Source organism: Erpetoichthys calabaricus, chromosome 3 (assembly GCF_900747795.2).
Source record: "Erpetoichthys calabaricus chromosome 3, fErpCal1.3, whole genome shotgun sequence".
Classification (NCBI taxonomy): domain Eukaryota; kingdom Metazoa; phylum Chordata; class Cladistia; order Polypteriformes; family Polypteridae; genus Erpetoichthys; species Erpetoichthys calabaricus.
This window is the reverse complement of record NC_041396.2, coordinates 104027302-104046228: the sequence shown is the minus strand read 5'-3', so window position 1 is coordinate 104046228 and position 18927 is coordinate 104027302. Positions and strand designations below refer to the sequence as shown.

Sequence of the window (18927 nt, the reverse complement as noted above, 5' to 3'; positions counted from 1 at the left end):
ACGATGTCGTGCGCAATCAGAGAGGTCCTTCCGGGTTGCTCACTAACTACCTCCGGAACGGACAAGATCGCTGTGTCAAGTTCCTGTCTCTGTTTATCATTCAAGTCGGGACCGAAGTTAAGGCTGTCACTCTGAGCAAAGAAAGAGCGGGGCTGAGCGGAGGAGGGATCAGGGTCCCTCTCCTTCCACGGCTTCAGCAAGTTGACATGATACACTCGCTTGCTCGGCCGACGATTGGGTTGTTTCACCAAATAATTGACGAGCCCTTTCCTCTCCTTAACTTCATATGGGCCTTGCCAATGGGCAAGCAACTTCGAATGCGAGGTAGGGACCAACACCATGACGCGATCCCCCGGTTGGAACTCCCGGAGCACCGTGCCACGATCATAATAGTGGGCCTGTGCTGCTTGCGCTTCTTCCATGTGACTCTTTAAAATAGGTCGGATTTTCCCGAATCGATCACATAACTGCGCGATATACTCTAATGTATTGACAGAGGGAAGTGCCTTCCCATCCTTCTTTTAATACATCCAATAACTCTCGTGGTTGTCGTCCATACAACAGTTCAAAGGGGGAGAACCCCGTAGAGGCTTGAGGGACTTCCCGATAAGCAAAGAGTACAAGGGGGAGGAGCTGATCCCAGTTCCTCCCGTCCCCGCTGACCACCTTGCGCAGCATTTGCTTGAGAGTTTGATTGAACCTCTCAACAAGACCATCGGTTTGAGGATGATACACCGCGGTCCTTAAGTGCTTTATTTTGAGTAACTTGGCCGTTTCCTTGAACGTCGCCGAGGTAAAGGGCGTCCCTTGATCCGTAAGGATTTCTTTAGGGATCCCGACACGTGCAAATACAGGCAGGTTTCACGGCGTGGAAACAGCCTGAGACGGGTTTGTTCCTTCTATGACTAGGCCTACAGAGTTACGAGGAGTGGATATCAGTACACCGCATTTACTGTCAGACCAGTCTCGCCCTAGTATCACAGGAAAAGGTGGGTGTGGTTTCACGGCGTGGAAACAGCCTGAGATGGGTTTGTTCCTTCTATGACTAGGCCTACAGAGTTACGAGGAGTGGATATCAGTACACCGCATTTACTGTCAGACCAGTCTCGCCCTAGTATCACAGGAAAAGGTGGGTGTGGGTGAACCGCTACGGAGAACTTTTTTACCACTCCTTCATAGCTGATGACACACAGGGCGGTTTTATATGACCGTGTTTCGCCATGTATACACCGGATACTGGTCTTTTTCCTTGATCTCTGTCACGGTAGTACATAATGGCAATCAACAACAGAGATGTTGCTGCCAGTATCCAGAAGTGCTGTGACTTTAAGGCCATTGAGTATTACCACTCTCGTAGGACCAGTAGCCAGGGGGTTCGTAAGTGCACACAACTGTCGTCCCTCCTTCCACCCGCATCCCTCCGTGCTCCCGCGTGAGCGGCCCACCTTGCGCCCCGGGGACATCGGGACAGGCTTCGGGTTATATGGAAGGGACTTATATAGTGGGACGTAATCCCTACGGAGTCCACTAGAGGACTGTTCTGCTCGCACAGATTGTGAGGCTGGGTTAGGTCTTATTTGAGCTATAAGCTCGTCCATGGTATGGAAGTCTCCCCAGACCGGCTGGGCAAAGGTATTGGGAAGACTTTGAAGTAAGATAAAGCAGGCTACCTGCTGCACAATTTGTCTAGTATTTAGCTCAAATGGTCTCAGCCATTGAGCTACTTGTTTCCAGAGAGCATAAGCCTGCTCCCGGGTTGATCTCTCTGGATCATACTCCCAAGTCTGTAGGGTTTTTACCTGCTGGTCTGGGGATAACCCATCTGTCTCTAGGACGTTGGTCCCAATGGGCGGCCCAGTCCTCTCCTCTGAGAGAACATAGTAAGCCCTTTTCTTTTCCCCCTCAGGAACCAGCCCACGTCGGTGGGTCTCCTCCACATTCTCCCTGTGTAGGACTAGGGGCTTGTTGTCCCTTGGTGGGAGCGAAGCCTGCACCATGCCACTCTGGACCGCTGAGCACGCCACCCACCCGGAAACATGGACCCGGTACTCTCCTACCTGAGTACTTTCATGGTTCCTTCCCGGTTTCTTCTGGGAATGCTGCATCCTGCCGACTACGCCACTGTCATATAAATGAGTCGGAGACATCAGAAAGGTTTGGGGCAGCCACCCGTATATTATGCTCGGCTGCAAATTGCTCTTTTTAAGTACACAATGTGTATAGTTCGGAGTCCAAAACAGAACTGCCTGTGTCAAGGCAAGATGGCAGTTTTAAAGGCCTGAAAAGGAAATGACGTCATCGTTGCAGGAACTGGGAGTGGCGTCCTGGTGTCCGGAAGTGATGTCATCCTTGGGACCGGCAAGAGGCGGGATTTCCCGGGAAAGGTCTGCAAGGGACTGAGAGAGATAGTCAGTACACTCCAACGCCCCCTGTCCTGGCGTAGAATTATAAGTGTTTAGGCCCCTCAGCTGTTACCCATGCGCACATGTGTGACAACTGTAAATCTGAAGCAATAAAACTAATCTGTTTAAAGAACTGTCTGTTTAAAGAAGACAGAGTTGCTTAGGAAAGGATGGGTTATTGTATTCATCAATCCATCCAGTCTCTAAACCCACTTCTCCAAGACAGGGAGCAGCTAAAGCCTATCCCAGCAAGCAACAGGTGCAGATAGGAACAATTCTTGGGCAAGGCACCAGCCCATTGCAAGGTGAACCCACACACACACATACATATCAGGGGATGATTTAGTGTTGCCAGTTCACCTACCATCCATGTCTTTGAATTGTGGGAGGAAACCTGAGCAAAGCCATGGAGACCCACATGCAAACTCCAAGCAGGGAGCAATCTGGGTGTGACCTTCTGACTCCTTACTATGAAGCAGCAACACTACCACAGTGTCACTGCTGAGCCTAAGTAGTTGATTATTAACATATTTACATTAACTCTGGCCTTATAAAATACCCTTTATTTGAGACCCATTTTAGTAACATAATGCATCCATTAGGAATGCTAGGTCCCCCTGGCCACCCCTTAAACTTCACCCATGGCAAGAAACTACAGCAATTTGGTAAACTGGAAATGTGCTCAGGGTAAATGTCAAAACTCCACTTACTACAATCTCTGTGAGTAGAGAAGCATTCCATAGAAATGTGGAAGGCACATTTTCTTAATTGAAAACCTTTGCTGCTTCAAAGTGGACATAATTCTAATTTATGCTCCAAATGACTTCTATTTTAAAATGCAAGAACAAGATCAGCATTTTTTGAAATATTTTTAAAAAATGCTTCACTTTTAGAGCATAATTTCATGTGGCAAATGAATGCACAGTACTGTTTTAACCTCTTTAGCGTTAGACCCGCGCATCACTCAGGGTGCTAAAAGTATCAGGCCTGTGTGTTACCCAGGCAATGGTGTACATGCATCTTCTCCTAGCCTCAAAATGGCGCTTCTCAGCAATGACGATGAGGTGAATCTGTCTTCAGGCAGTGAAACTGAAATGTTCTGTGAAACTGAAAGTCACTCTGGTGAATCTGAAAGTGATGCTCGTGTCTCTTGTGTGCTGTTCATCCATCCATCCATTTTCCAACCCTCTGCATCCGAACACAGGGTCACGTGGGTCTCCTGGAGCCAATCCCAGCCAACACAGGGCACAAGGCAGGAACCAATCCCAGGCAGGGTGCCAACCCACCACAGGACACACACAAACACACCCACACACCAAGCACACACTAGGGCCAATTTCATCCATCCATCCATCCATCTATCCATCCATTGTCTCCCGCTTATCCGAGGTCGGGTCACGGGGGCAGCAGCTTGAGCAGAGATGCCCAGACTTCCCTCTCCCCGGCCACTTCTTCTAGCTCTTCCGGGAGAATCCCAAGGCGTTCCCAGGCCAGTCGAGAGACATAGTCCCTCCAGTGTGTCCTGGGTCTTCCCCGGGGCCTCCTCCCGGTTGGACATGCCCGGAACACCTCACCAGGGAGGTGTCCAGGAGGCATCCTGATCAGATGCCCGAGCCACCTCATCTGACTCCTCTCGATGCAGAGGAGCAGCGGCTCTACTCTGAGCCCCTCCCGGATGACTGAGCTTCTCACCCTATCTTTAAGGGAAAGCCCAGACACCCTGCAGAGGAAACTCATTTCAGCCGCTTGTATTCGCGATCTCGTTCTTTCGGGGCCAATTTAGAATCGCCAATCCACCTAACCAGCATGTCTTTGAACTGTGGGAGGAAACCGGAGCGCCCGGTGGAAATCCATGCAGACACGGGGAGAACATGCACACAGGTCTCCCATCTGTGAGGCAGCAGCACTACCCACTGCGCCACCGTGCCGCCCCGCTGTTCATATTATTATTATTATTATTCATTGTAATTATTATTATTATTGCTTCCATTACTCTTTCCCATAATTTCATGCTGTGGCTCATCAATTTTATCCCTCTGTAGTTACTAAAGTTCTGCCCATCACCCTTATTCTTAAAAATATCACCTGCTGCACATCTTTCCTAGCTCGGTGCCTCTGTCTAGCCAATCGGTACAGGTCCTATTCTCCCTCCTTAGTGTCAAACCTCTCATACAGCTCATCATATGCCTTTTCTTTAGTCTTTGTCACCTCTCTCTTCACCTTAGGCCTTATCCCCTTGTACTCTTGTCTACTTTATTCATCTCTCTGACTATCACACTTCTTCCCCAGCATCATGCTTTGTATACTCTCCTGTACATTCCCATTCCACCATCACTTTTCTTTGTCCTCCTTCCTCTGTCCAGATGTCATACCAAGCACCCTTCTAGCTGTCTCCCTTTCCACTTCTGCTGTAGTTGCTAGCTATCTGGTAACTCCTCACTGCCACCAAGTGCCTATCTTACCTCCTCTCTGTAGTCCACCTTACAGTCTTCTTTTTTCAACTTCCACTATTTGATCCTTGGCTCCGCCCTTACTCTCCTCCTCTTCTTGATCTCCAGTGTCATCCTATAGACCACCATCTTATGCTGCTTAACTATTCTTTTCCCTGCCACCACTTTGCAGTCTCAGATTTCCTTCAGACTGACCCTCCTGAATAGGATATAATCCACCTGTGTGAATCTTCCTCCACTCCTGTATGTCACCCTGTGTTCCTCGCTCTTCTTAAAATATGTAATCACCACAGCCATGTCCATCATTTTTGAAAAATCCACTGCCATCTGAACGTCTTCATTCCTCTACTTAACTCTACACATACCCATCACCTCCACATTCCGTCTGTTCCCTTCACCAATATGTCCATTGACGTCCTTTCCAATCATCACTCTCTCTCCGTTGGGTACATGCTCCACTACTTCATTCAACTCACTCCAGAAATCTTCTTTTCTCATTCATCACACACCCAACTTATAGGGCACATGCACTAATAACATTCATTATCACTCCTTCAATTTCCAGCTTCATAATCAGCACTCTGTCCGACACTCTTTTAAGCTCCAAAACACTCTTGACTTACTGTTCCTTCAGGATAACCCCTACCCTATTTCTCCCCCCATCCACAGAATGGTAGAACAATTTTAATCCACCTTCAATACACCCGGCCTTACTTTCCTTCCATTTGGTCTCTTGCACGCCAAATGTATTAACCTTCCTTCTCACCATCTTATCAGCTAACTCTTTCCCTTTCAGTAGTGGCTGGTAAAACAAACTTGGGTGGGTTTGCAGTTTTTGGGGGACAAACTGATGTAGTACTTATCTATTATATTGTGCCTTTTCACATCTATCTATCTATCTATCTATCTATCTATCTATCTATCTATCTATCTATCTATCTATCTATCTATCTATCTATCTATCTATCTATCTATCTATCTATCTATCTATCTATCTATCTATCTATCTAGCCATTCCACATGCTTTTGTGGTCCCCATCATTGGGCCAATCCATATATTGGCCTATCCAGTACCAGACCTATAGGACAAATCCAGGCTAAAATATATTATACCCTTTCCACCATGTTACTCAATCTGCTGCCAGTTTTTCCATTTCTACTGTGCTCCAAAACTTCAGTCCATGACATCCACAGTCTCCTTATTCTTTCCCTAACTTGCCCTATAGATGAGGAAAGGAACCTGCCTCCCAGATTTCACACTTGTCTCTAAATTGCCCAATCCTTTGCCAACTTTCCCAGTTCCAAATTCTGCCAAAACCCACACTGTAATGTCCCCGTCCCCACCTCCGTAATCTTTCAATAACGTGCACTTCTGTCTGTCCTATAACACATCCATAGCATAAGTCTAATCCAAATCTTATTCTGCCTCTGCTAATACAGTGCCTAGCCCTTGGTCATTTCTGCTGTATTACATAAATCCACATCATACAATCACTAGTCCTCTGATTTTTCTCAAGTCTTGCATCCCACTTTATCATTTACCACACCCATAGTGTCATTCCCACCTAATTTGATTCTATACTTGCTGCCAGTCTGCCCAGTCCTATGCAGGTTTGCCAAGCTTACCTCACCTGAGCATAAATTCACATTTTAAGAACCACAAACTCCACAGGTCAAGTCCTACCTAAATTTTATTCTGTTTTTATGATCAGGATATCTGTATTTCCTTGAAAATACATTTTGGCCTCCTTTCCTTCAGGCCAAAAAAAATGTCAATTACTGTCTTATTGAGTTGAGTCATTTCACTAAGCCTGCTAAAAAGAATTAGTCTCATACTATTGCCTATATCAGTGCTTCCCATCCTTTTTTCTGTAGTGGCACGGAACTATCTTACTAACCACAAACACATTATATCTCATACACTTGCTCAACTGGGCGAGACTACCATAGAAGCAGCTCCAAGAGCAGCGTTTGCAGATATAGCAGTTAGTTAGCACTTTAGTGGCATCTCCAAGATGCTTTGTCCTTTTGTCTGCCCTTTCTGCCTCAGAGAAAACTCGTATGCAGCAGCGTGGTAAGGCTCACTGGAGACCACACCCCCAGGGCACATCACCACTGCTCACTTTACCAATCATACTGCCAATATTTAAAGTTCCTACCCTCACTTCCACTCTCTTAACCTTCCACCTCTCCTCCTGCCTGCCTCCCACTCTGTTTCTCCTTTGGCCAACAATAGCCCAATAACCCAGCACCTTGCTGGCTGTTTTGTCTTGGTAGAGTTCTATATTACTTTACTTTCCACTTTTGTATTCTTTAATGTGTAGCATTTGTCAGAATGCCTCAAATCCCATAGACTTACCACTGTTTATAAGATATTGTACTTTGTAACTTCTCCCCACCCTCCCTTCTACATATATTACCTCAGGCAGTTACATAGATTAAAAGACAAGCAGGAATTAAGTTACAACTTTAAATAATGTATTATTGATAATATTCAAAATACATTTGAATATTGGCAACCATACAAGCAGATAAATGCTGATATGTAGTTTCAGGTGGCACACAGACTTGTTAGTTACTTAAAATGTCTCTAGTTAAGTCATCTTTTTTGGTCAGCTTTCTTCAGAACAGACTACATGCCTGTCTCAATATGGCTGCTTAGTGGTGCTTCTCAGTGTTGTCTTCTTTTAACTCCATGGTGTGTGAGATGCTCCTTCATCATGATGGTGTCAGAGAGAGAGAAAGGGATGGGTAAAGCAACCAAATTCATACATTCTTTGTCCAAATCCTTACATCAATAGGGTGTTGTGCTACAGAATGGCCTCTGATTCAAACCAATCCCAAACAGCCATACTTCAGACCAATGGGGGCACACAATACTTTTCACACCTGCCTCCAAAACCATTTGTTGAGCTGATGCTTGCCAGCTAGGAAGTCTGGCCTTCCTGTGGGGGTTGATAGAGAGAGTCCTGCCAAACTGGTTTTAGGCACTTCTCTCAACCTTGTCATAACATTCCTCACTCAGCTCTAAGAGATGTGCTTCTGATTACTTTTATCTGCTCTGGCTTGCTTCTTCTATTTCTTTAGCTTTCTGCAGTCTTCAAATGTCATCAGATCTGGTGGTTCAAAATGAGACAAGTCCACACCTTCCACTAAACTAGCCCACTGCAATTTAAGTCTATTGTGTGAATTCTTTTCTTAATTTGTGCTGGCTTTTGTGTCTATCTGCTAATTAGACCACTGTTCCAAACTATTCATTTAAGCATATGCAGCTATACTATTAACTTCAAAAATTGAAAGGTAACATACCACAGGTACCAGTGCCAACCACTTCTGTCCAAGTGAGAGCACATCTGCCTCTGCATAAACTGTTCACAAACTAACATGTACAGTGCATCCGGAAAGTATTCACAGCACATCACTTTTTCCACATTTTGTTATGTTACAGCCTTATTTCAGAATAGATTAAATTCATTTTTTTCTTCAGAATTCTACAAACAAAACACCCCATAATGACAAAGTGAAAACCAGGTTGCTTTTCTCCATTTTAATGCAGGGAGTTTCATTACCTGTCTTTTTAACGAACTGGTCAGTCAGGTTTTGAATTACTGAACCAAAGTGTGTGTGCTTTTTAATTACAGCCGGGCGTAGCAGTGCTGTTAGAACATTCACACCCATGTGCATTCCTGACCTGTTGCGTGAAGTTATAAACTTTCTGCAGCATCATTCCCCATCCTTTGTGCTTTCGCTTGTCCTGTTTCATTCAAAACAATTCCTAAACTGCTGCACTTTCTTTCCAACTCAGTCATTTTTACGCTAGAATTTTCAGACCTTTCACACACAAACATTTGAATTTCTTTAATTTCAACAGTTTCTTGTTTTAATTCCACATTTACTTCACTCAGTACCCATACTCCATTATTCAGTTTATTCCCTGCAGTCAGCAATGGCCATTCAAACTCACCAGCTTCTCTGCTCTATCTGTTTTCTTCTTCCTAAATCAAATTTCAGTGCAACACTGGTCACCTTTCCTAACAGTGGTGAAATACCTATCTCTGTAGCATGTTCTTTAAAAACTGGAAATCTGTATTGTTGTCTGCATGTTTATCTGGCAAAATTTTACACCGGATGCCCTTCCTGATGTAACCTTTCCCTTTTATCTGGAATTGGGACCTGCACAAAGAAAAACAGTGCTTTGTGCATCGCCCCATGGCTGGGTTTTATCATTCCAAATAAAATCTGACCCAAAAAAATCCATTTATAAATAATCTGGCTATTATTTTTCTCAGTTTATATTATTGAGCTAGGAGAAAGATCAATGTTTACATCACAGCTCAGCTAATTGGCGTAGCAGTGTTACCTCCAACATGGCCAACTGAGAACACTGACTTTGAAGGGTGTTCCCCAATGAGAAACTCATTTGTAGCCCCCATATGGGATTGAGTGTGTGCCTGAGTGAACCAAGTGGCGCAGCTTGAATTCGTGCCACTTGGGGCGCGGCGGTGCTTCAATTTGCCACCCTCCAACATATCTGAATATGTTAACTTATTTAAATAGAAAATTAAAATGATGTATACAGAAAAAATACGATCAATTCATATATAGAGAAACAGCAATCATTTTTCACATATAATTATTTACAAGCATCAACTAGATAAGAATATATTATAGACGCACTGATAAGCCGTGTTCTAATTATTAATTTAATATAATTATGCTACGAAAAACAGAACCAGTGTAGTGTACAAGTGATAGGTGGGGATGTTTTCTGTGCAGAACAAGAACGCATTTGGATTGATAACGAAACAAAATTATAAATTTAAATTAGTAGTTTATCTTCCTAAAAATTATTATCGGTGTAATGTTTATGTTTATTTTTGTTATTGCCTCATAAATTTCAACTGCTGTGTCTGATGCCATCACAGAAGGACAGTCTGAAAATTATTTTTGAAGCTTTTGTGGATAAAAATCTGAGAATTTACTTTTTTCATTTCACACGAATTGTACTGATCCTTTTGGTCAATAATGCCGACCCCAAACATGTGCTGCTCGAGCGGACTGCCCCCTCCGCCTGCCCCTACCTACGCCACTGAATGAACCCTGTAATGGACTGGCTGTTTTTCCACGCTTGGTTTCTGCCTTGCACTCATAAGCTCCAGTCTATCACAATTCTGATTTAGGAGGTTTGAGAGTATTATGATACGTACTGTATATGTGGTGGTAGTCGTAGTACTGTCTTATGTAAACAGACATTCTTACTTGCATGTTATGTTAAGTGCAACTTTGTGAAGCAGCACCATGCACTGAATGAGAGGTGTTTTGAGCTTCTAAATGCAAAAAAAAAATCTATGAAATTGTCAAATTGAACAACTCTTCCTTCCCTTCTTTCGGTACTGCAAGCTGTTGATGTCCACTTACGCTTCAGTTCGTACAGAAGCTTGGAAATGACAATACGCAGGCTTTCACCAATATCAAATTCGTTCTGGTATCCTCCTGCAGTTGACGTTATGTTCACACAGGGGCTGAGAAAAAGAGACAAATCTACCAACGCTCAGAGCCGCCAAGAGAAAATCCGGGCCCCGGTACAAAGAAGGTGTGTGGGCCCTTATACAAAATTTTACACACATGTATGTGTGTATATTATTAATTATTTCTAACAATCGTAGATTACATTGATACATTTAAAAAAATACAATAAAAATTAAATGAATTAAATAAATAAATGTTCAAATTATTATAAAAATTATGGGACGCGTTGGGCTTCATGGGCCCCCTTGAGCTTCATAGGCCCTGGAGCGATGTACTGGCTGTACCCCCCTTTCCTCGGGCCTGCCAACTCTCCTCAGTCCTCTGCTGATTTGATTTGAGGCCAGTTTATAATCTTTTTAATGTGTGCTCTATATGTCTGCCCACAATATCAATAGTAGATTTTCAGCAGTCTTCTTGCCTCTTGATAACCCACTTCTGGCCAAAGTACAAGACAAGCTTGAACGAGCTCTTGTGGATGGCCTCTAGTGTACAGCTCTAGAAAATGCAGTTTATCTCGGTCTCTTTCAGCCACATTGTCCACAGCATAATCAAGAGCTCTAGTGAAAGACGTGTATGTTAGAGGATCACCATTAAATGTGGGTACTTTTGTACATGGTGCTGGAGGTTAGTCTTGCTTCTCCCTTTGTTGAGCTAACATTTCAGTAACTTCGGCGACTGCCTTATAATTTTCGGTTTGCTTCTGTATCAGAGGCGTGACCACGGGGGGGCTGGGGTGGGCACTGCTCCCCCAGAGACAAGCTGTGCCCCCCCTGCGAAATGCTCTGTCTGTCCAATGAAAACTCTGGAGAAGAATAACATTTGATTTTCAAAACTGAGTTGCTTCCCAATCGACCCGTTTGAATTTGCGGCTTATCCCTCAGTGTCTCCTCCACAAGACAGGCACCGTGCTGCTCACAGTTCACTTCGCCGCACATTTTGCAGCACGTTTTGAACCTGTTGACCGCATTCTTTAATTAAAACAGCGCATACGTTCCATTCTTCTTTTATTTTCTGGGTGGTAACACCAAAGGCTATGCATAGGTGGCTTATTAAAAAGCAGACATCTTCAACCTATGTTTCTCCACAAGCTGCTGGCTCCGTGGTTGAGCCCAGCACCGCTGCTACCAACACGGAGCACAGCGCACCCACGTCGGGAACTGAAACTCCAAAAGATGTAGATAAGCCTACGCAATCCTCCAGCTCTGTGCCCGTGTCGGGTACTCCAAACCTCTGCCTTCAACAAAATATATAGTCCGGTCTGCCTGACTTAAATATGGATAGCCCATCCCAGCCCATTTTAATTAATTATCCCAAGCGCGCATTCGGAAAGACACTCAGATGTTTTAGTGCAAGCTGGTATCAGTCTCGACCATGGCTTGAATATTCTGTTGTCCGTGATGGCAGCTTTTGCTTTGCCTGCCACAAATTTAATGTTTCCAATTCAGACTGCGAGGACATATTCACCAAACACGGCTACACTAATTGGAAAAAGCTCTAGAAAAAGACGGTGGCGGCTTCCACAAAAACGCGTCTAGTATCCCGCACATCAGAGCCATGTCTGCATCACAGCACTCATCATTGGTGTGTCTTCAGCTGCACGCGAAAGCTTTTTCTCTATTTTGAACCGCATTCTAACTCCACTCCGCCGAACAATGCTGCATTCAAGGAAGAGAAATTTAGTCATTCTGGCACATGAGAAAAACATCACAGAAAATCTAGACATGAATGAATTTATTTCAGAATTTGCCAAGAGTATCCGCAGACTGGTCCTGTAGATAATATCCAGGTTAAACACTGGAAACTGATGTCCTATAGCCTCCCATGACTACAATAAGCCACGTTTCTGTTCTTGCTCTCATATGTTGTATACATTTGACTTTATTGATATTTACCTTGTAGATGTAGTTCTATATTTGTTCACAAAAAATAATAATACAAGTTCCATTGCTTTTGTTAATTTTATTGAACACATAGGTTATGATTTATGCCACAATTTTTGCTTTTATATGTTATATAAAACTATGTTCTTATTATTATTTGACCCCCCTACAAAAATGGGGAGGGATGGATGGATGGATGGATATTTTTTGCCCCCCCCAGACAAGCCAAATGCTCACCCACACATGATGTTCTGGTCACACCTCTGTTCTGTATGAGCACGTCCGATAGATTGTGAGTGTCGGCCCCTGCGCTCGTTGTAGGTTGTTCCTGCATTTCTACTTTAACTACAAGCTCTTAATGCAGAATTCTATCGAGTTCGGACCGTTCAAGTGTGACTGTCGATGAAGGTGCTGGTGCCGCAGCGCTTAGCTGGGATGACATGCTGCAATTATTGTCTAGAACGCGCTTCAGCTGCGAGGTTTGTGGGACTGTGGATTCCGTGCGATCTCGATCTTGCAGTTGCAACCCAGTGAACGATATTTTCTATGTTTTAATCGAGTTTTCTTTATTTAGCATAAACAATATCCTTCTGCTGCGGTGGGTTGGCACCCTGCCCGGGATTGGTTCTTGCCTTGTGCCCTGTGTTGGCTGGGATTGGCTCCAGCAGACCCCCGTGACCCTGTGTTTGGATTCAGCGGGTTGGAAAATGGATGGATGGATGGAATATCCTTCTGCTCAGCTCTTCAATCTGACTACGTCTATTGTGAAAGCTTTCAAACAGCTGCGCTATCTTGGTGAAATTTTGCAGGATTGATTTGAAGTCTTTCGATTTCAGTCGTAATATCGGAAAGCTGATTTTGCCTTTTCCTTAAACACATTCTCTGGCTTTGGGTCTGTTCTCGGATCATTCCTTATAACTTCACTTGAGTTCTGCTGGGACATCTTTACAACTGCGCGAGTGTCTGACAGCGCGTTTCCAGGCAAAAGGCTCCTTAGCAACAGCTACATCACAATCGAGACGCTCCACCGACACAGACGAGTCAAGCAAGACATAAGCGATCATCATCTATAATGCTTTTATATGTTAAAACAGTCTCTTAAGTCCTCTTAAATTCGGGTACAGCGACTTGTTTCATTTTTCTAAGCTTGGTCATATAGGCGTACTTGAGGTACGTTAAGCAAGTTAAATCCGTTCAGAAATCTTTATGCCATCTCCTATTTGAAAACATATCTAATGGACTATTTCCTAACTGCCATAATTAACACTCTGTTCTATAGATATAGCATAGAAAGTTAAAGGCTACCATATTCTAGATAGCCATAAGAAACTAACATTCTATACAAATTAAGCAAACACTATATGCATTTAACATCAAACATTAGCTTTCTAAGATAGGCTCTTACAGCAGCTTTAGTCAGTCTTGATAAAATACAAAACAGTTCTGTGAAACTCTGAATTGGAGAATAAACAGATTAAAAAAGTAATGGAAAGATGAATTGATAATGCCAGTTTCATATGGAGAATGGTATACTACCTTAAAAATGTGTAATCTCAGTAGTAGGCAGTACTACTACTACAAGTCACAAAGCCTTATAAAAGAATCTTAATGTCTACCACAGTTTTGGGAAAACTTATTTTGTTGTTTGATAACAACACAGAATGATTAGTATTGTTATTCATTATCTATATATATAATTCACTAAGCCGCCGTCAAGTAGCCACCCATGGAAAGCACGCAAGTAGCCACCCATGGAAAGCACACAAGACAGCCACGGCCACCGTATATAATTCACTAAGCCGCCGACAAGTAGCCACCCATAGAAAGCACGCAAGACAGCCACGCCCACCAACTCTAAGACCATTGGATATGACGACAACTCGCAGAGCCATGCCCACTAACTCGGATGCGATGACACAGAAAAAACGGCGTCATTTATGTTCGTCTGTGGTAGAGTCCACATGCACCTCTGAGCCACATTGACTTTTCATTATTCTTTTCGGTTACGACGCACGACCGCGTCCACCATCGCAAACTGTTTTACACGCCATGGTCTTAGAGTTGGTGGGCGGGTCTCTGTGAGTTGCTCTTGCGAGTGGGTGCATGGCCAGGCGATGTGTATGCTTCGAGAATGAGAGTGGACGCGGCAGGACCATCTAAGAAGAAGCATGTTTATCGCGGATGTGAATCGCTGTATGCAGCGTGTACAACATAGGATATGCACGATAAATAAACCTCTCTTAGCCCTCCCAACGCTAAGACGATGGGATACGCCGACAACTCACAGAGCCATGCCCACCATCTCTAAGACCATGGGACGAGAACGCCTGCCCGCCCGCCTGCCTGTTACCAGTGTGTAAAACCATCACCGCGTTTAACTCACAAACTGCAACAACTCACCACACCCTGTCTCTCGAGGCATTCACACTGCTGGAAGACAACCATGGGATACGCAGAAAATAGCCATGTCAGTCAACTCACAAAGCCCAGCCCACCAACTCACACTCATCAACTCGAGCATGCGTCTACCCACGCTCTCAAGGCATTCACAGTGCCTGCTCATGTGCCTGGACTCAACAACTCACCAACTCGCTTTCGTCTCTGCTACAGTACACATGCACCACTGAGCCACGTTGACTTTTCTTTATTCTTTTCGGTTTCGACTGCATTTCCATATATAATCCACCAAGTCGTCTGACCGTGGGATACAAACGACAGAGCACCGCCCAACAACTCGAACCGATAGAGAGACACGCCCACCAACTCTAAGAGCACCGACTCTAATACGCCTGCCCTCCTGACTGTTACCAGCGTTCACCGCAATGTACTGGAGTGTATTAACAGGTATGTGATGCCCATGGATGTCCGGTACTGCACGCGCACTACACTGAATGGATCAACGTGTGTCTACCTGGCGCCGACAGGCGTGGGTAAGCCGTTGAACCCCATTCGTAATGGGGACCAGGGCTTGCAATTGTTCCCCACGAACGAGGAATACCCAGTACGTGCGGGTCATACGCTTGCTCTGATTATGTCCCAGCACTGTGTACGCAACCCACCTCCCCACCATGGTCGGGTGACTTGGTGGATTATATATAGAAAAGCAGCCCGAACCGCAAAGAACAATGAAAGGACAACGTGGCTCTGAGGTGCACAGACGACAGCGACTCAGGTGAGGAGTTGGGGGCGGGCACATGAGCAGGCAGTGCGTACTAAACGATGATTGTATGTTGGTTCGTAGCGTGCATTGTTGCAATACTACTTTTCTTGGTGGTTTATTAAATTACGGATTTCAATTTTGTTCCTCTGCTTAAAAAACATTAAAAAAGTGGCGTGATTATGCGGCGTATGCTATGCCGTGGGTTGGTATGCAGCGTGTAAAACAGTTTGTTTGTCGCAGATACTTTGCCTTTTACACAAAGACAATTTCCTGTTAGATTGGCCTTTGCGATGACAATTAATAAGGCACAGGGCAAAACTTTCAAAACGATATCCATGTATCTGCCAAAACAAGTTTTCAGTCAGGGACAAGAATTGTATGTTGCTCTCTCCAGAGTTCCATCTTTTCATTCACTTACTGTTGTATCATCAAACCCACCCCTTTTAGACAACTATGTCTTTCCGGAAGTGTTCAGCCATCAATAAATGATAATGCGGCGTATACCTACAGAAACACTTGCAGCGAGCGAGTGAGGCAGAGAGAGCGACACACACACATACTGGCGCACGAGAGAGAGATGGCTGAATGCATAAGAATAATAATACTTCATTACATTGATATAGCGCTGTTCTCAGTATTCAAAGCGCTATATTAATAACCAGGAACCAAACCCACAATCTCCTTACTGCAAAGCAGCAGCACTACCACTGCGCCACAAGGCAGTTAAAGAATGCACTGGGCTCGATTTTGTTTTCACTTCTGTTTACAGCGGTCGGGTCGTGGATAGCATTGTTGCAATGTTACTTTTCTTGATGGCTTATTACATTACGGATGTTTCACATGTTCATTTTTTTCCCTGTGCTTTCTCAACTGTGACTCCGGAACATCTCAATACGCAAGCTATATTAAGCGTCAACAACGAAGACTCGCTACACCTTAATCTACAAGTACTAACACTTATCCCTACAGACGAAGTAACTTTCACCAGTGTGGCCTTCTTCGTCACAGACGATACCGCTTTCAGTCACGGACAATTGTATGTTGCTCTCTCCAGAGGTCTATCTTTTCATTCACTCACAGTCGTATCCTCAAACCCATGCCATTTGGACAACTGTGTCGTTCAGGAAGTGTTCACCCATCAATACATAATTATGTGGCGTATGTTACGCCGCGGGTTGGCTAGTTAAAATTATTTTCGTTTGACATTTTACTTGTAATGATTCATTACAATTACATAAGATTCACTTACCACATTTTGGATAGACCACCAGCAATAAATCATCTTGTCTGGCTTCAAAAAAAGGAATTTCATTCAAAGTTTCCACCATGCAGAGGAAGGAAGGATACTTTACCCCCTTGTATGTTAGCACCAAGTCCTCTGGTTTTGCATTTTTGGCTCTCTGTAATATTTCTTCGATTTCCCTTTGGACAGCCTTCCCAGCCATGTTAGATTCTTAAAGCCTGCCAGCTCCCTTTCCTGTGCCTCCGCCCAACTAACATAAAGATCTAAAACACGAAGTGAAATACCCAAGCAGTTGATGTAATCCTGAGAGCCCAACCCACCGTGAAGAAGGCAGATGTGCAGTATGTGTGCTGACAGCATTAAAGACGGGTTTAATGATTTCTTCAGCAGAAAGCTGCATAGTCTGACACACTGGGGCTTGTTAGAATTATGCAGATTTTGGTGAAAATGAACTGTTAACTACTCTAGGCCTTTGTGATAAAAAGATTTCAGTTCATTAGCATACATTGCAGTTTAAACATTCATTCATAAATGTTCACAATGACTGAACTTATTGTATTCAGAGCATGGCTGCTTTCATTCAATGGGGGGGAAACACTTGCATTACAAAGAACAATGGGCCTGTATCCTCTCATCTGCATATTATGTTGGCGCCAGGAGATCCAGCTCAGCGACAATACTTTGTCGATGCACCTTTGGCAGCAATTACAGCCTCAAGTCTTTTTGAATATGATGCCACAAGCTTGGCACACCTATCCTTGGCCAGTTTCGCACATTCCTCTTTGCAGCACCTCTCAAGCTCCATTAGGTTGGATAGGAAGCGTCGGTGCACAGCCATTTTAAGATCTCTCCAGAGATGTTCAATTGGATTCAAGTCTGGGCTCTGGCTGGGCCACTCAAGGACATTCACAGAGTTGTCCAGAAGCCACTCCTTTGATATCTTGGCTGTGTGCTTAGGGTCGTTGTCCTGCTGAAAGATGAACCGTCGCCCCAGTCTGAGGTCAAGAGCGCTCTGGAGCAGGTTTTCATGCAGGATGTCTCTGTACATTGTTGCAGTCATCTTTCCCTTTATCCTGACTAGTCTCCCAGTTCCTGCCGCTAAAAAACATCCCCACAGCATGATGCTGCCACCACTATGCTTCACTGTAGGGATGGTATTGGCCTGGTGATGAGCGGTGCCTGGTTTCCTCCAAACGTGACGCCTGGCATTCACACCAAAGAGTTCAATCTTTGTCTCATCAGACCAGAGAATTTTCTTTCTCATGGTCTGAGAGTCCTTCAGGTGCCTTTTGGCAAACTCCAGGTGGGCTGCCATGTGCCTTTTACTAAGGAGTGATTCCGTCTGGCCACTCTACCATACAGGCCTGATTGGTGGATTGCTGCAGAGATGGTTGTCCTTCTGGAAGGTTCTCCTCTCTCCACAGAGAACATCTGGAGCTCTGACATTGTGACCATCGGGTTCTTGGTCACCTCCCTGACTAAGGCCCTTCTCCCCGGATCACTCAGTTTAGATGGCCGGCCAGCTCTAGGAAGAGTCCTGGTGGTTTCAAACTTCTTCCACTTACAGATGATGGAGGCCACTGTGCTCATTGGGACCTTCAAAGCAGCAGAAATGTTTCTGTAACCTTCCCCAGATTTGTGCCACGAGACAATCCTGTCTCGGAGGTCTACAGACAATTCTTTTGACTTCATGTTTGGTTTGTGCTCTGACATGAACTGTCAACTGTGGGACCTTATATAGACAGGTGTGTGCCTTTCCAAATCATGTCCAACCAACTGAATGTACCACAGGTGGACTCCAATTAAGCTGCAGAAACATCTCAAGGATGATCAGGGGAAACAGGACGTACCTGAGCTCAATTTTGAGCTTCATGGCAAAGGCTGTGAATACTTATGTACATGTGCTTTCTCAATTTTTTTATTTTTAATAAATTTGCAAAAATCTCAAGTAAACTTTTTTCATGTTGTCATTATGGGAGTGTTGTGTGTAGAATTCTGAGGAAAAAAAATGAATTTAATCCATTTTGGAATAAGGCTGTAACATAACAAAATGTGGAAAAAGTGATGCGCTGTGAATACTTTCCGGATGCACTGTAACTATTGTTCACTCCTTCCTCTCCTTTTCTAATGCTGAGAAACTTGTCCATGCTTTTATCACATCCCGCATCGATTATTGTAACTCACTGCTGGCAGTGCCCCTTCTAATCTTATATCACAGCTCCAGTTGATTCAAAACTCTGCTGCAAGAGTCCTTACTCGAACC

At 44.3% G+C, this 18927-nt stretch overlaps 1 protein-coding gene across 1 annotated transcript in view; it reads right to left on the bottom strand.

Annotated features, from left to right (window-relative positions):
- The window catches only part of LOC127525807 (sulfotransferase 6B1-like), a 62104-nt gene extending 45162 nt beyond the window's left edge, over positions 1-16942 (bottom strand). The window contains exon 1 of the mRNA XM_051925618.1: positions 16671-16942. Within this exon, the coding sequence (XP_051781578.1) occupies positions 16671-16866 (196 nt within the window). The 5' untranslated portion in view covers positions 16867-16942. The remainder of the gene's footprint in view (positions 1-16670) is intronic.
- Between the last annotated feature and the right edge of the window lie 1985 nt (positions 16943-18927).